The sequence below is a fragment of the Heterodontus francisci genome, chromosome 38, assembly GCF_036365525.1.
Source record: "Heterodontus francisci isolate sHetFra1 chromosome 38, sHetFra1.hap1, whole genome shotgun sequence".
Taxonomy (NCBI): Eukaryota; Metazoa; Chordata; class Chondrichthyes; order Heterodontiformes; family Heterodontidae; genus Heterodontus; species Heterodontus francisci.
The window spans coordinates 34,327,772-34,344,317 of NC_090408.1; the positions used below are offsets into that span (position 1 = coordinate 34,327,772).

At 41.3% G+C, this 16,546-nt stretch overlaps 1 protein-coding gene across 1 annotated transcript in view; it reads right to left on the reverse strand.

The window, feature by feature from the left end:
- LOC137352524 (monoacylglycerol lipase ABHD2-like) overlaps positions 1 to 16,546 on the reverse strand; it is a 91,323-nt gene that overhangs the window by 12,652 nt on the left and 62,125 nt on the right. Inside the window, exons 7-10 of the mRNA XM_068018073.1 lie at positions 15,430 to 15,522; positions 13,882 to 13,995; positions 9,935 to 10,004; positions 6,284 to 6,368 (exon numbers count right to left, since the gene is read on the reverse strand). Of these exons, the coding sequence (XP_067874174.1) occupies positions 6,284 to 6,368; positions 9,935 to 10,004; positions 13,882 to 13,995; positions 15,430 to 15,522 (362 nt within the window). The remainder of the gene's footprint in view (positions 1 to 6,283; positions 6,369 to 9,934; positions 10,005 to 13,881; positions 13,996 to 15,429; positions 15,523 to 16,546) is intronic.

Genomic DNA, 16,546 nt, shown 5'->3' on the forward strand with positions numbered 1-16,546 from the left:
TTAAGCCCAGTATCATTCTGGTAAATTTGCTCCATGGCCAATCAATATACCTTTCTCGAAGTTTGGTGCTCAAAACTGAATGCAGTATCCCTCATGGGGTCTGACCAAGGTTCTGTACAACTGAAGCAGCACTTCCATAGTTCTGAATTCCAGCCCCCTTGAAATAAAGCATTTTTGATTACTTGCGCATTTGTGCACTAGCTTTCAGAGATTTGTGTACATGGATACCCAAATCCCTTTGCTCTTCCATAGCTCTTGACCTCTTGTCACTAAGAAAATGTTCCAATTTGTCTTTCTCAAATCCAAACTGGTGACCTTACACTTCTCCACATTGAACTCCATTTGCTATATTTTTGCCCACTCAGTTTGTTCCTTTGTAACTTCCTCCTCCCATCTAAATAACTTACTGTGCCTCGTAACAGTGTCATCTGCAAACATGGATATACAACTCTATTCCTTCATCCAAGTTATTAATATATAGAAACAAAAAGGTTCTAATACAGATCTCAAGGTATACCTGATACTTAATACAGATACCACTTGTCACATCCTGCCAAAGAACACTCTTTATCCCAGTGTTTGTCACCCATCTCAATTTTTGACAACCATCTCTTGTGCAGAACCTTAGAAAATTCCTTCTGGAATTCCTATAGATAATTCCCCTATAAATCAAGCTCCTCAAAAAATTCGACTATTTTTCAGACATGACCAACCCTATACAACCCTATGCTGACTCTCTGATAAGTTGAAACTTGGCCAAGTGGTCAGTCACTCTGTCTATGATGGATTCCAGTAACTTCAACTGGCAGGTTTATTGTTCCCTGATTTGTCACCTCCTCCCTTAAATAATGGGAGTGACATTCGTAATTTTCCAATCCAAAAGGCACAATTCCTGAACTGAGTGTGTTGGAAAACTAGGATTAACACAGCTGCAATTTCCTCATTCAATTCTTTTAATACTCTTAGGTATTCACTTTCCCTCTTCCTTTCCAACCCCCATCTGAAACGATCTGGAATAGAAAGCTTTAACAGCACATATATAACTGTTTCACATCCATGCAAAACTCAATAGTGAAAATCCAGGGCCAGGTCCTGATCTCTCTTCTGAAAGCAACTGAGATCCATATGGCAAGACATCTTCAGATCACTCAGGCTCAATTAAGTACATCTCCACTTCATAATCTTAAAATTTGTTTTCTATTTTAGTGCTTTACGAAAATGGATGCTTCCAAAATATTTAAATTGATCAACAACCAGCAGAGAGCACTGCTTGTGTCCAAAGTGTGATTCGCAGCACATAAGTATAATTCAGTTTTTGCATTGTGCAACTATCAGTCTCAGACTGGTAGCACACCATAACCACAGTAGAGGAAACTAAGAATTGAATGAATTCATTCCATCTGTGCAAAGAGGATTATTTCATGGCTGCCAAGCTTTTCTGGTACTTAAGAGTTCACACTAATCTATTTTGCTGCAGTCCAGAACAGTTATTCTTTAGAGATATACACCATGCTGAACTCATGGTTCAATCCGAGACAGTTGTGCAACAGGCTTTCCCATAAACCACTTCTTGTATCAAACAAAGTTTTAAAATCTAAAAACACATACGTTTTATTGAATACGTTCCTCCTGCTAGTGTTTTGTACTTCAAATTGTGCTCCAGATGAAGTAATCCGTCGCTCTGCTGTGGTCTCCCAGTTAACGCTGGTCATTTACTGAGAGTTACTAACTAACACTACATTTTGATTATAATAAAAAAAAAGTGCTGGAAATACTCAGCAGGTCTGGCAGCATCTGTGGAGAGAGAAGCAAAGTCAACATTGCAAGTCAGTGACCTTTCATCAGAACTGGCAAAGATTAGAAAGGTAATAGGTTTTAAGCAAATAAAGTGGGGGTGAGATAAAAGAGAACAAATGGGAAGGTGTTGATAGGACAGAATAACTGACAAGGAGGTCATGGGGCAAAGGCAAAAACAAAGTGTGTGTTAATGGTGTGGCGAAATACAAAGCGTTAGTGCAGAGAGGGTGTTAAATGACAGAATAATGAAAGCCCTAGCCAAAAGCAAAACATGAAAAAGTGAGCAGACACATGGTAAAACTAAAACAAAGTAAAACTAAAAAAGGAGGGGGGGGGGGGGGGGGGGGCAGTCATGCTCTGAAATTATTGAACTCAATGTTCAGTCCGCAAGGCTAGAGTGTGCCTAATCGGTAAGTGAGGTGCTGTTCCTCGACCTTGCATTGATGTTCACTGGAACACTGCAGCAATCCCAGGAAAGAGATGTGTGCTCGACAGCAGATGGGTGTGTTGAAATGACAAGCAACAGGAAACTCAGGATCATGTTTTCGGACTGAGCGGAGGTGTTCTGCAAAGTGGTCACCCAATCTGCGTTTGGTCTCCCAAGTGTAGAGGAGACCGCATTGTGAGCAGCGAATACAGTATACTAAATTGAAAGTAGTACAAGTAAATAGCTGCTTCACCTGAAGGGAGTGTTTGGGGCCTTGGATAGTGAGGAGAGAGGAGGTAAAAGGTATTACACCTCCTGCGATTGCGTGGGAAGGGGATGAGGTGTTGGGGGTAATGGAGGCGTGGACCAGGGTGTCGCAGAGGGAACAATCCCTTTGGAATGCTTCTCTCTCCACAGATGCTGCCAGACCTGCTGAGTATTTCCAGCACATTTTAACTTTATTGCAGATTTCCAGCATCTGCAGTATTTTGCTTTCATATGACATTTTGGTTGCTGAAAATTATGCTTGATGTTTGATTTATGGGACATTAGCAAAACTATTGTTTTTAATTTTCTGCCCTGTTGCATCCATTTCAGGCCGATTTTATTGGCAGAATTCAACACAGATGCGAAACATAATTGACTGCTGGGTATTAAAAAGTGGAGTAGGGTAACTCGAAGACAGGTCATACCATTCTGGAACCATTAAGTTAAAGCTTGGAGTGATTTTTTAAATTTATTTTTATTTAGAGATACAGCACTGAAACAGGCCCTTCGGCCCACCAAGTCTATGCCGACCATCAACCACCCATTTATACTAATCCTACATCAATCCCATTACCCTCTCACATCCCCACCTTCCCTCAATTCCCCTACCACCTACCTCTGCTAGGGGCAATTTATAATGGCCAATTTACCCATCAACCTGCAAGTCTTTGGCTGTGGGAGGAAACCGGAGCACCCAGCGAAAACCCACACAGTCACAGGGAGGACTTGCAAACTTTGCACAGGCAGTACCCAGAACTGAACCCGGGTCACTGGAGCTGTGAGGCTGCTAACCACTGCACCACTGTGATGAAATGGTTACAGGGAAAGCTGGTTTGAAGACTGCATAATTGTGGGGTTATGTCAAGTAAGAGAATTGCCAATGCTGATTCATAAACTGCTTTTATATTGCACCAGCATAACATGCTCCCCATGCACAGGTCTTGCACACCTGGTAGAAATACGGAACATTAACTTGCCAGATTCCAGGTGCTAGACTTGTGCACTTGGATTATATATAAGTAACTATAGTCTAACTCAATTATTTAAAAACTGCAAATAATATATATTTGAAAAGTAATTTTCTCGACACTAGGAAAATATTTAATCTATTGGCTTTTAAATCCCAGAAATAACATCAGCAAAATCAATTTCCCAATCTTCACTGATTTTTTAGACTGCAGACTTTAACCCATCTCTCCCAAGTTTCTAAAAACTCCCCAAAAAAATCTTAGCACAGTGTAAAATTAAGAGTTACGCATTAGATACAGATAAATGGCACAACTGCTGAACTGCAAGCATTTGTACCATGCAATCAATAGGCGGCCTTCAACAGGCCACTACAGCAGGAAAATAAACAAATTAAAGTTTCCAAGCTAACCTTTTAAAGATTGTGTCGTCTTTGTATAGAAACAATACATGTATAAATTACATTGGTTCAAAAAAATAGTGTTGAATAGTGTTGGGCCTCTACATTTCTACATTACGGCCAGAATTTTATGGTGGATGGACGGGAGCCGGCCTCTGACGTAAAAGTCGAACCCGCTTCCGCCTCGCCTGGGGATCCGTTCCGTATTTTACGAGTCCCCAGGCTTTAATTGTTCAGAGGTGGAACTTCCACTTGCTTGAGGGGGAAAATCCCACCTTATCAAGCTGCCGGCCAATTAGCAGGCTGGCAGTTCTTAGTCCCAGCAGCTCCACTGGCAGCGGTGGCCACTGCTGGGCAGGGAGAAGGGGGAATGTTGGGTCTTGGGGGTGGTTGGGGTAGCTGGGCGGCCCTCCATTGGGCATGGCCCACACCCAAGACCATCGGAAGCTGCTTGCTTTTCCCGGCTCCAGGATGCCCGCTTGCCATGTGTAAAATCCGCATGGAGGCAGGCGAAGGCCCTTAAAGTGGCTGTTAAGGGCCTTGATTGGCCTGGGCGGGTGGGCTGTTTTTCACTCCCCACCTCCCCCCCCCCCCCCCCCCCCCACCCAAAACGACCCCTGCCCTATGTAAAGGTGGACGGAGGCGGGAGCGGGTTGGGAAAGCCTCCTGCTCCATTTTACACTACACCCCCGCCACCATCCAGCTCGTTGGGGTGGCGTAAAATTCCGGCCTACATCCTCAAAATATTTTAGCACCATTATATGTAGAAAATATGAAAACAAAGAGGACATTGCCATATTTCCCTCTACCCCAAAAATACATGACACTGCAAAGAATGGTGTGCACTCCTTATTTTCCATTCTCCTCTTATGTGGTCCCTTGGGGCTACCCAAACACTTTTAATCTAAGGGGTGCAGTGCACAGCCTAATCAAAGGCTATTAGGAAACTTGTAATCAGCAAGCCCTTTGGGACCCCCTCACCTGATTTTTTTTTTTGAAGGGGCTTGCGAGGGTGGGAGGTGGACAAAGATAACTGGCCTCATCCAAGGCCGGAGAAACTGACATCATGCACTCCAGTGGAGTGGGAGCTTAAGCTCACAGCCCTTTGTTCTATGGCATCAGCCCTTCCATGCTTACTATCACTATTGCTTTTTCATAATACCAAAAACATGGTTGGATTTTAAAATGATCGTAAGTTGAATCTGAGCTTGACAGCACCAAAACATTCTGGCACATGTAGATTTAAACAGTAATGTAAATTACTTGAATCCTGAAGATGAGCTGGATCCAGCACATAGCTGCATCACTGTCATCACTTTATATGAATTTAGAGTCAGTCATTACAGCACCAAAAGAGGCCATTTGGTCCGAGTCCATGCCGACTTTCTGTTGAGCAATCCAGTCAGTCCCATTCCCCTGCTCTTATCTCTTTAATCCTGCAAGTTTACTTCCCTTAAGTACCCACCCAATTTCCTTTTGAAATCAATAATCTCCTCTTCCACCACCCTCAGACGACGAGTTCCAGGTCATTAGCAGTGGTTCTAGCACTGAACCTTAGGGAACACCATTAGCTACCATCCTCCAATTTGAAAAACAACCATTTACCACGACTCACTCTTTTCTGTCCTTATGCCAATTTTTTAAAATCTAAGCTGACACTGAGCTTCCTATTCCATAAGCCTCAATTTTGTTAACTAGCCTTTTATGTAGGTACTTTGTTAAACACTTTCTCAACATCCATGGAGACAACATCCATTGCATTCCCTTTATCAACCTTTTCATTCCAAAATTAATTTATGGTAAGTTTTCAATTTTGCATCTCTAATATTCTTCTTCCTCTCCCATAGGGAGATCGTTCTATAAGCAACTAGGGCCCTCCAGTACCTCATTCCAGTGGAAATTCTTCATGAATGCAAGCATCTTGACAATGAGGTGAGGGGCATCATGTAGCAAAGCCTGACCCCTGTCCCCAGCTGACATCTACAAATTTATATTTTCCAACAATTGTCACTGGAGAGCAATCAGGAGCAAGAGCCCAAGTTGAATTTTTCCCTCCTCAGCAGAGGAACATGGAGGCCAGTTATAGGACCTTAACATTTGCCCTAGCTGAGTGCAACTAACTCAGCAGAGACTGAACACTGCAATTTCCTGGTCAGTCTAGCATGGTGTAACAATTGGCATTGCATTTAATCAAAGGGCAGAGTTCCATGAAGATATTTTCAGAGGAAAGGAGGAACAATTAGACAATGAAACAACCTGGCTGAGATCAGGGATTGAACCTGGGGTGATTTTTCGAATTCAGATTAACTATCAAGAACTCTAGCTACTTAAAAAAAAAATTGTTCTTATGCAAGTATTAAAGATGGATGGGGACTTTTTTTTAAAAATCATTTCTAGCATGCAAAAGGCATAATCGTTACACTCACCTGCAAGTGAACGAGGGATAGTCAGCAAGCTTTCATGCACTAGAGGGTCATCAGAAGCATTCACTAGTAGAAGAGGAATCTGGATCTGTGTCAGCAGGTAAAACAGTCATTACATTACAAACAGATGCCATCTACTGACAGGAATAGCAAAGGCAAGCTTTTCAAATAATTTCATCTGCTTGTTGACACAAAGTTTGCATACCTTTTTTTTGACTAGCTTCCCCCCCCCCCCCCCCCACCCCCACCCCAAGTATTCTTGCTATACAAATGTTGACACTGGGATTTCAGTAAAGCTTAATGGCTGGCATGTTAAGTGCTTTAAGGAATGCACTGTAAACTCTTCTTTCCCCCCACCCGGGAAAAAAACTGGACTTTCAGTAAAGCAGAATGGTGAATATATGGAAAATGTTTGTACTCTGCCTAGCAACAACAATGTATAGTGTTTGAAGACCAGCACAAAAGCATGTTGTAACCATTTTAACCAATGATTACTCTGAAAGATCAGGTATTCACAGCTTCCACATTCACTATGAAGTGCAGATGCATAAAATGTAGCCACTGAAATCAACACTAGCATTTACAAATAAGAATATGCAATATTCATAGATACCCATAAAATCAACATTTTAGAAGCCAAGCAATACACCAGTGTGAATTAACTTAGATTTCTTTTTTAAAAAGCAAGACAAAGAATTATTAAGTGAGGAAAACAAACCCTCTGTTCTCCTGCAGCTGCAGTAACAATTCTCACTGGACACCCCACAGCACTGACTACTCCATCCTCCTGGACAAAAATATAAATCTCGTGCAAAAATATGCTGGAGAGACACAGATTTGCTTGCATCACAATGTCAAGCTTAGGAAGGCCCATGATACTGGGGAACTTAATCTTTCTTGCCACATGGCCCACAACATATACTGATTGTACTTTCATTAGTTGCAGTGGCAGACGTTTAAGGGGATATTGAGGGGAGGACCCACCATCCATGGTTAACTAAAAAAAGTTAGATAGGATCAAAATTAAAGAAAAAGCATACAATTGCGCAAAGATGGGTGGCAGGCCAGAAGATTGGACAGAATATAAAAAAAGCAGCTGAGAATGACTAAAAGATTGATGAGGGAAAAATTACAGTACGAGAGAAAGCTAGCTAGTAATATAAAAACAGATAGTAAGAGTTTCTATAGATATTTAAAAAAAGAAAAGAGCTAACAAAGTGAGCATTGGTCCTATAGAAAGTGAGTCTGGGGAATTAATAATGGAAAATAATCAGGAGACGGCAGGTGAATTGAACAGGTATTTTGCATCTGTCTTCACTACAGAGGATTCAAGTAACATTCCAGAAATAGCTGTAAATCAGGAAATGAAAAGGAGGGAGGAACTCGAGAAAATTACAATCACCAGGGAAGTGGTACTGAGCAAATTGTTGGAGCTGCGGGCTGACAAGTCCTCGGGTCCTCATGGACTTCATCCTAGGGTGTTAAAAGAAGTGGCAAGTAAGATAGTTGATGCACTGGTTTTAATTTTCCAAAATTCCCTAGATTCGGGGATGGTTCCAGTAGATTGGAAAATAGTAAATGTAACTCCTTCATTCAAAAAGGGAGGGAGACAGAAAGCAGGAAACTACAGGCCAGTTAGCTTAACATCTGTCATAGGGAAAATGTTAGAAGATATTACTAAAGACGGTATAGCAGGACACTTGGAAAAATTCAAGGTAATCAGGCAGAGTCAACATGGTTCAGTGAAAGGGAAATGATGTTTAACTAGTTTATTGGAGTTCTTTGAAGTAGTAACATGTGCTGTGGATAAAGGAGAACCAGTGGATGTACCGTACTTAGATTTTCAGAGGCATTTGATATGATACCACAAAGGTTATTGTGGAAAATAAAAGTTCACGGTGTAGGGGGTAACATATTTGCATGGACAGAAGATTGGCTAGCTAACAGGAAACAGGAGTAGGCATAAATGGGTCATTTTCTTGTTGGCAAGATGTAACAAGTGGTGTGCCACAGGGATCTGTGCTGGGGCCTCAACATCTTTTAATTTCTATAGATGACTTGGATGAAGGGACCGAAGGTATGGTTGCTAAATTTGCTAATGACACAAAGATAGGTAGGAAAATAAGTTGTGAAGAGGACATAAGGAGGCCACAAAGGGATATAGATAGGTTAAGTGAGTGCACAATGATCTGGCAAATGGCATATAATGTGGGAAAATGTGAAATTGTCCATTTTGGCAGGAATAATAAAAAAGCATATTATCTAAATGGTGAGAGATTGCCGAGCTGAGATGCAGAGGGAACTAGGTGTCCAAGTACATGAATTCCAAAAGGTTAGTATGCAGGTACAGAACGCAATTAGGAAAGCTAATAGAATGTTATTGTTTATTGTGAGGAGAATTGAATGCAAAAGTAGGGAGGTTATGCTTCAGCTATACAAGGCATTGATCAGACCACAGCTGGAGTACTGTGTACGGTACTGGTCTCCTTATTTAAGGAAGGATGTAAATGCGTTGGAAGCAGTTCAGAGAAGGTTTACTAGACTAATAGCTGGAATGGGTGGGTTGTCTTATGAGGAAAGGTTGGACAGGTTAGGCTTGTATCCACTGCCGTTTAGGACAGTAAGAGGCAACTTGATTGAAACATACAAGATTCTGAGGGGCCTCGTCAGGGTGGATGTGGCAAGGATGTTTCCCCTTGTGGGAGAATCTAGAACTAGGAGTCACTATTTAAAAATAAGGGGTTGCCCATTTAAGACAGAGATGAGGAGAATTTTTTTCCTGCGAGGGTCATGAGTCTTTGGAATTCTCTTCCTCAAAAGGCAGTGGAAGCAGAGTCTTTGAATATTTTTTAGGCAGAGATAGATTCTTGATAAACAAGGGGGTGAAAGGTTATAAGGGATAGGTGGGAATGTGGATTTGAGGTTACAATCAGATCAGCCATAATTTTGTTGAATGACGGAGCAGGCTCAAGGGGCCGAGTGGCCTACTCCTGCTCCTAATTCAGTTTGTATGTATGTTTGTATTACAGCCCAAAGCAACAGGCATTTGGACAGGGGAGGGGAAGAGGAAGAAAGGAGATGCGAGGCTAGTAAACTGAAAGCATCTATACATGTATAATGTAACAACAAACTCTGGGTTCTAATTAAGCCTTTGTTGTCATGGTGATGGTTTAGGACAATATCAAAATCCTTTGATTGCCTTAGTTTGCATTGGAACACAATACAGCTCAATACATTTACCTACAAAAACATGAATTCATCTGCGTAAGAATGCCTGCCTCTGTAAATCCTGTCTTTAAGCTTTAAGGCCTCAAGGGCACGAAACTGTTCCTCACCTGGATCCAACTGTAATTCACATTCCAAGCTGAGAGATATAGCTCACTACATAGGCAATCTGAATACAATGCTTTGTCTTTGAGTGAATACAAGGCCTTTTCCATCACTGAATATTAATGGAAAAGGATAAGAGAGCTTCTGCTGCCTGGCATTCCAGGAAGGTCAATTTGACCACATGCAATGTTTCGTCCTTTGTAGTGATAATTGCTCTTTAAAGCTGCCATTTTTTTTTAAAGTTGGAAAAAGTTAATATAATTCACATTGCAGTGAGATACAAAGAACTGGATTACAATTTAAACCAGAATCAGGATCACTTACATTCTGAAGGTAGTGCATACAGCTTTCTTGCTCATAATATTCTTTCAGTGTGTCATAACCATGGAACTTTCTGAAATAGATAGATATTACCATAGATCCAAGACGTATTAGAGATAGGCTCAATGGATGGAAAGAAAAAAAGTTTTGAACACTGAAGTTATACACTCACTTTAGTCAAAATATACATAAAAGTACAATAGCTACATCTGAAATATGCAATGTAAAAAAAACTGAATTACAAGAACATCTCAAATCAACATTCTTCACATGACCACAATCCATGTATTTGCTGTATAGCCTGGCTACCCGATCCGAACCCGACTAGATCTGACTACGTGTTGAGTTCGGGTCAGGTAGAAATTCCGAGTCCAGCAATCGGCTTGGGTCAGGATGGGCTGGACATTGCTTCCCGGAAGTCACGGGATCAGGCTTACCCATGATTCCTCAACTCCAGCTGCAGGAATAGCCTGCTGCTGGAACAGATGAAAGAGATTAGTGTCGATTGTGAAAAAATTCAAGGGCTCAGGTTGGCTGTGGTCGGGTCAGGCTTTAATTTCATACCCGAGCCAGGCTTTAAATTTGCTGGAACAAAGGTTAATGAGTGATCTAAAAGAAGTGTTAAAATTATGAAAGCATCCGATTGTTGATTGTGCAAGGTTTTTCCACTAACTAATGAACCCATAATTAGGGTATATATTTATATATGGTCTTTGACATAGTAAAACATCCCAAGATGCTTCACATGAACATTATCAAACAAAATTTGATATCGAGCCATGTAAGGAGATATTTGGGCAGATGGCCAAAAGCTTGGTTAAAGAGGGAAATTTTAAGGAGTGCCTTAAAGGAGACGACGTGGAGTGGTTTAGGAAGAGATTCCAGAGCTTAGGGAGTAAGTAGCTGAAAGCACATCCACCAATGGTGGTGCGATTAAAAACCAGGAACATGCAAGATGCCAGAACTGGAGGAACACGGAGATCTTGAAGGGTTGTAGGGCTGGAGAAGGCCATAGAGATAGGGAGGTACAGGACCATGGTGGGATGTGAAAACAAGGATGAGGATTTTACAGCTGAGGTGTTACTGGACCAGGAGCCAATATAGGTCAGTGAGCATGGCATGATGGGTGAATGGGACTTAGAATGAGTTAGGACATGAATAGCAGAGTTTGGCTGACCTCAAGTTTACAGAGGGTAGAATGTGGGCGGCTGGGCACAAGAGCATTGGAATGGTCAAGTCTAGGGGTAACAAAAGGCATGGATGAACTGAGGCAGTCAGGCAATATTACAGAGGTGGAAGTAGGCAGTCTTACCGCTGTTGTGGATATGTGGTCAGAAACTCATCTTGAATCAGATAGGGCATCAAGGTTGAGAAGTCTGCTTCAGCTTCAGACATTTGCCAGGAGAGTCAGTGGCAGGGATCAAAGACAATGGTTTCACTCTTCCCAATATTTAGTTAGAAGAAATTTCTGCTCATCCAATACTGGATGTTGGACAACTAGTGCGACAAATTAGAGACAGTGGAGGGGCTGACTGAAGTGGTGTCATTAGCAAAAGTGAAACCTGACGTGTTTTCAAATGATGTTGTCGAGGGCTAGCATGTAGATGAAAAATTGGAGGGGGAGCAGATCTACTGTAGTTCAAAAACATTGATGTTTGATTGTACATTTTCTATATTCATTTCACTTCCCACCTTATCTGTCAGCAGTACTCATTTTAAATTGTTTTCCATCATCATAATTGAAAATACTGTGTTGTGTACTATTTCTTAAAATCCATTTCTGGACCCATGGTAAAAGGTACGTAGGTTTCCCGGCCTCAAATTTAAAATTCTCATACTTGTCTTTATATCCCTCTATAGTTGCATCCCTCCAAATCTCCAACCTTACAAGCCCCCTCCCCTAATTCTCCAGTCCTTCCATTCTGACCTCTTGTCCACACCCCACTTTGCTCAATAAGTTGCAGTGGTGCCTCCAACAGCTTCGGCCCCACACCATGGAATTCCTTCCTCAAATTCCTCTTCCTTTCCCTGAAGGCCTTCCTTAAAACTCACCCATTTACCAAGTTTTTGGCCATCCCTGCTAAAACACCCTTTGGCTCAGGGAGCATGTTGAAGTGCCAGGGTTTTTTTCTCTACATTAAATGTGCCATATGAATGCAAGTTGTTTTATCTTTGTCAGATAAAATCCTATAAACAGCTCCAGATAATCAGATAAGTGAGCAAGCAAATTTAGCAGAAATATTGATTAATTGAAAAATAACAGATTTTTGAATTCTATTGTAATGTACAGTTGTCACCTATATATAGCAATGAAATACAAAGCAACTTCAAATCTTAACACTTTTGACAAAACCAAAATCTGTAACCCAGGGGCATTGGCAAACTCAAAAAAGGTAAGCAGATAATTCAGAATTAACTATCTAACACAGAGGCAAAGATATGTCACAGACTCTGCCTAACGAGGCAGACAATGTTGGCAAATTCAAAAAATGGATAGTTGACAGAAGCAGTAAGCAAGGAAGTGAAACACAGATAAAGTTTGTAAGGCATTTTCTGTTTTAAAGTTGGGACCAGTCAGAGGTATCACTCTGGTCTCTTCCAGTCCTGTCTATTTCTATTTTCCAACTTTAAAACAAAGCCCACAGAAATAACAGTTAAAGTGCCTATGTGCTAGACTCCCATGAACTGAAGCACTCCAACCAAGAATGAATTTTTCTCCTATATGAAAATAATTTATGTCCGTTTTTGTCTGTCTGGACTGTTGTGATCGTTCAGTTTAAGGGGTGCTTTTCTGTTGGTGGATTTATTTGGAGTGCGGTGCCTGGTGCCCACAAAGGCACATAGGATGCATGGAGGATTGGACTACCTGACACACGTGCGGCCGTCACAGGTTAGTTGCAGTAGCGGGGTGGGGTATTGGAGGAGAACAAAAACAGCAGACGTTAAGGGGAAGTCCTACAACAAAGTTACCCTGATTGGAGAGATTGTTTCCGCGAGGGATGGGATGGGATTGATGAGAGGAATGGGGATGGCAAGAGCAGGATGGTAAGGAATGGGATGGGGATGGCAGGAGCGGGATGGCATGGGAAGGGCGGAATGGCATGGCAGTGGCATGGGAGGTATGGATGAGATGATAAATTGGATAAGTGTGGCAAAATGACAGGGACAATTACTTGATACAACTTTTAATTCAAAAGTTATTCTTTGTGCTAAAGATGAACTTTTAGAAAAGTTGTCAGGTGAAATAAAATACATCTGCATTGATTCTATAGACAAAGATGATAACTGTCTACTCCTTCCAAAGTTTCTATACAGTCTAACTCCAATGGGCATGCCACCACACAACTGCAGACTCAAGAAAGGAGAAATTCTAATGTTGCTACGCAACTTGAATCCTAAACGAGGGATTTTGTCATGAAGCAAGATTGGTAGTTGGGAAGCTGTTTTCTTCAATGACAGATGCTGAAATTATAACAGGCAGATCTCAAGCAAATAGTGTTTACTCCTCGAATAATATTGAGCCCATCAGGTGTAAATCTGCCTTTTCAACTCAGGAGAAATCAGTTCCCAATTAGACTAAACAAGTCACAAGGCCAGACTCTTGACAAAATTTGTATTTTCTTCCTAGGCCTGTTTCAGAGGTTATAGGCCATTTGGCCCCCGAGCCTGCTCTACTATTCAATAAGATCATGGCTGCCTAGGTAGCGTCTGTTCAGGACTGAAAGAGTAATGCTACTAAGGCACTGGGAAAGCCCTCAGTTCTTCACTGAAAAGTGCATGGGACCTTTTACATCAATCTAAATAGGCACCATTCAAATAACAGCACCTCTGACAATGCAATGGAGTGTAAACAGAGATTAAGAGATCAAACTCCGAGCAAGGGGCTGGAAACCACAACTTCTAAGAAGTGAAGTTGCTAGCAGAAGCCAAGATGACATACTGCCACCTACCTCATGATGTTATCATCAATGTGCATCAACGAAGTTGCTGTATAGAGTTTGCTAAGGTCTACATCTGCCAGAGGATTTGGTGTTTTGCACTCATTTTCCCCAAACAGTATTTTTCTGCAACATATAAAATGTTGTTAACACTAAGAACAAAATGTTAACCATTTCTAACCAATATTTATCTATGTCAATTGGCAGAGAATCTAGCATTCTGAAAATCATACACAGGCAAACACATGCAATGTTGACCGACAGCAACCTTAGCAGTCATGGCTGTCGCTTCTGCCCTTGAAAAGTATAACTTCAGCATGGCCCCCCGACAAGGTAATTTCCTACCCCTGCTTTCTTTGACTTCAGTCTACTAGTTATTTTCTTTACTGTGTGCTATACTAGAAACTTGCTGCCAAAGAAAAAAGCAATAAAAGATGGATCTAACAGTAATTAATTAACAATTTGTCATATGCTTCTCAAAGTATAGGATATTTCTGACTTTGAAATAAGTATTAAAATCTAATGTCTATTCCCTGTAATACAGTATACTTACATAAATGAGTATTAATAGCCAAATCTGCACTAAACAATAAAACACACCTTGCCTTGTAAAAAAAATGGCCCCAAAGTTAGCAATTACAAGTCATATAATCACAAATTAAAAATACCAGAATGAAAACATCTCGTTTACCCAAGTCCCCACTTTGCTGAATTTAATGAAACAAAATCCTAAGCAAGTAATGGTCGCACAGACTATTTTATGTGGAAGTTAGGATACTGGAGAGTGCGCAGAGATGTCACAACCTCAGTGCTATTGGGGCCTGTTGGACAGTCAACAGGAACGAGGCCCACATTTTTGAGCTCTCAGAATCCCTGGGAAATTGGTTCTGGAAGCTGTTGGAAATGCAAAATTTATTTTCTTGTATAGTACTTTGTTCTGGTGGCAAGATGATCTTCTATTTGCAGCTGACAACACGTTAGCACAAAAGTGACATTATAAATCTGAAAAAGTAGTAATAACAAAAATCTTGTACTGGCCAATCGACAAGAGCTACTTTTATATGGCAATGAGTGCTAGCCACTTCCATGCAACTAGCAGCAGCACCAAAGTAAACTTGCCTGGGCCATGGACCAGGAGTACATGAGTGCTGGTATTAGCAAATTTAACAAGTTTATTTCGGCAGTCATTGGTTGGGTGAGACCTGTACATTGAGGGCTGGGACACTCCAATAGTAGTGAACACAATATAAAATCAGCGTACATTTTCAAATGTGCGCACTTGCATACGAGGGTGCACATAAACTTTGCTTAAGAAAGCACAAACAGGTGCATAATAGAGCTAGAAGGCAAGGATGAAACGAATTTATGTTAAGTAAACTACCCTTCATCGAGCACACAATTATGCAAAAAAAGTTAAACATTGGCTGTTATAATCATATAGCAGTTGCACAGGCCAGTTTTGTTCTCTAAATAAAAGTTTGAATCCTATGCAGCTTATTTTTCAGAATATATTCTACAATCGCAACAAGCAAATGAATAACCAACAGAAATAAAAGTCACCTGTGAAACAAAATAATCTTTTTCATGTTGTCCGCCATTAGGAAGTTGTAAAACCTCCGACATTGGTCCCATTGGAGGAATGTTTCCTGTGCCCTAAGCAAAAACAAAAGAAAATAGCTTAGGCAAATGTTAACAGAATATAGAGCACAATTACTGAAGAGCTGTGCAAACCCATTTCTTCCAGTAAGGAGATGCTAAAAATTTAATCTAAAATGAAGCAGTGATACTTTCGTCATGAAGACCCCCACCTGCCAAGAATGAGGCACATTAATTTTGTCATCGGAACATTAATATTAAACTGTTGCTGGAACGAAGAAATGACTTGTTTAAAAAGAGATCACCAGACATTTGGCTGGAGGACATTTGCATACTAAGAGACAGCGCTTGGAGAGACAAAAGAATTATTCACTGATTCAATTAACAGAGATTGGACTGGGGCAATGGTGATCCACATCTTGTTGGGATAAGAGACAGTACTACAACCCCCCACTGAGAGCTTTGAAATTCACAAACGCAGGAGTTTGTTTAAACAGTGAATCACATAACTAACCTGCTGGCCAACTTGGAGTTTTGAATTGTGCTCACAGGACAGTTTGAAAACAGAGACTGCAGATTGTAACTGAACCTGGAATAAGACGGCCTCTCTCCTGGCTGGCACTCTCTTGCTTTCGCACAAACCTCTGGACCCACTGAAGTCACTCAAACCTCAAGAAAGAAAGGACTCTGACATCGACAAGTTGAAGCATGCACTAGGCCCCAACGGACAGCAAGACTTACCGGCAACCAAAGACTCCACATTGAACTCAAAGGAATGTAATTACAACCCAGCTATTGCCTCAAACCTTTCCCCTTTATTCTTTCTACTTTTTCTGTCTCTATCTGCGTGGGTGTTTATCGCATATGCATGCTAGTGTGGTAGCGTCGCATAATTATTTTATTCATTCATGGAATGTGGGCGTCGCTGGCTAGGCCAGCATTTATTGCCCATTCCTAATTGCCCTCAAGGTGGTGAGCTGCCTTCTTGAATTGCTGCAGTCCATGTGAGGTAGGTACACCCACAGTGCTGTTAGGCAGGGAGTTCCAGGACTTTGACCCAGTGACAGTGAAGGAATGGCGA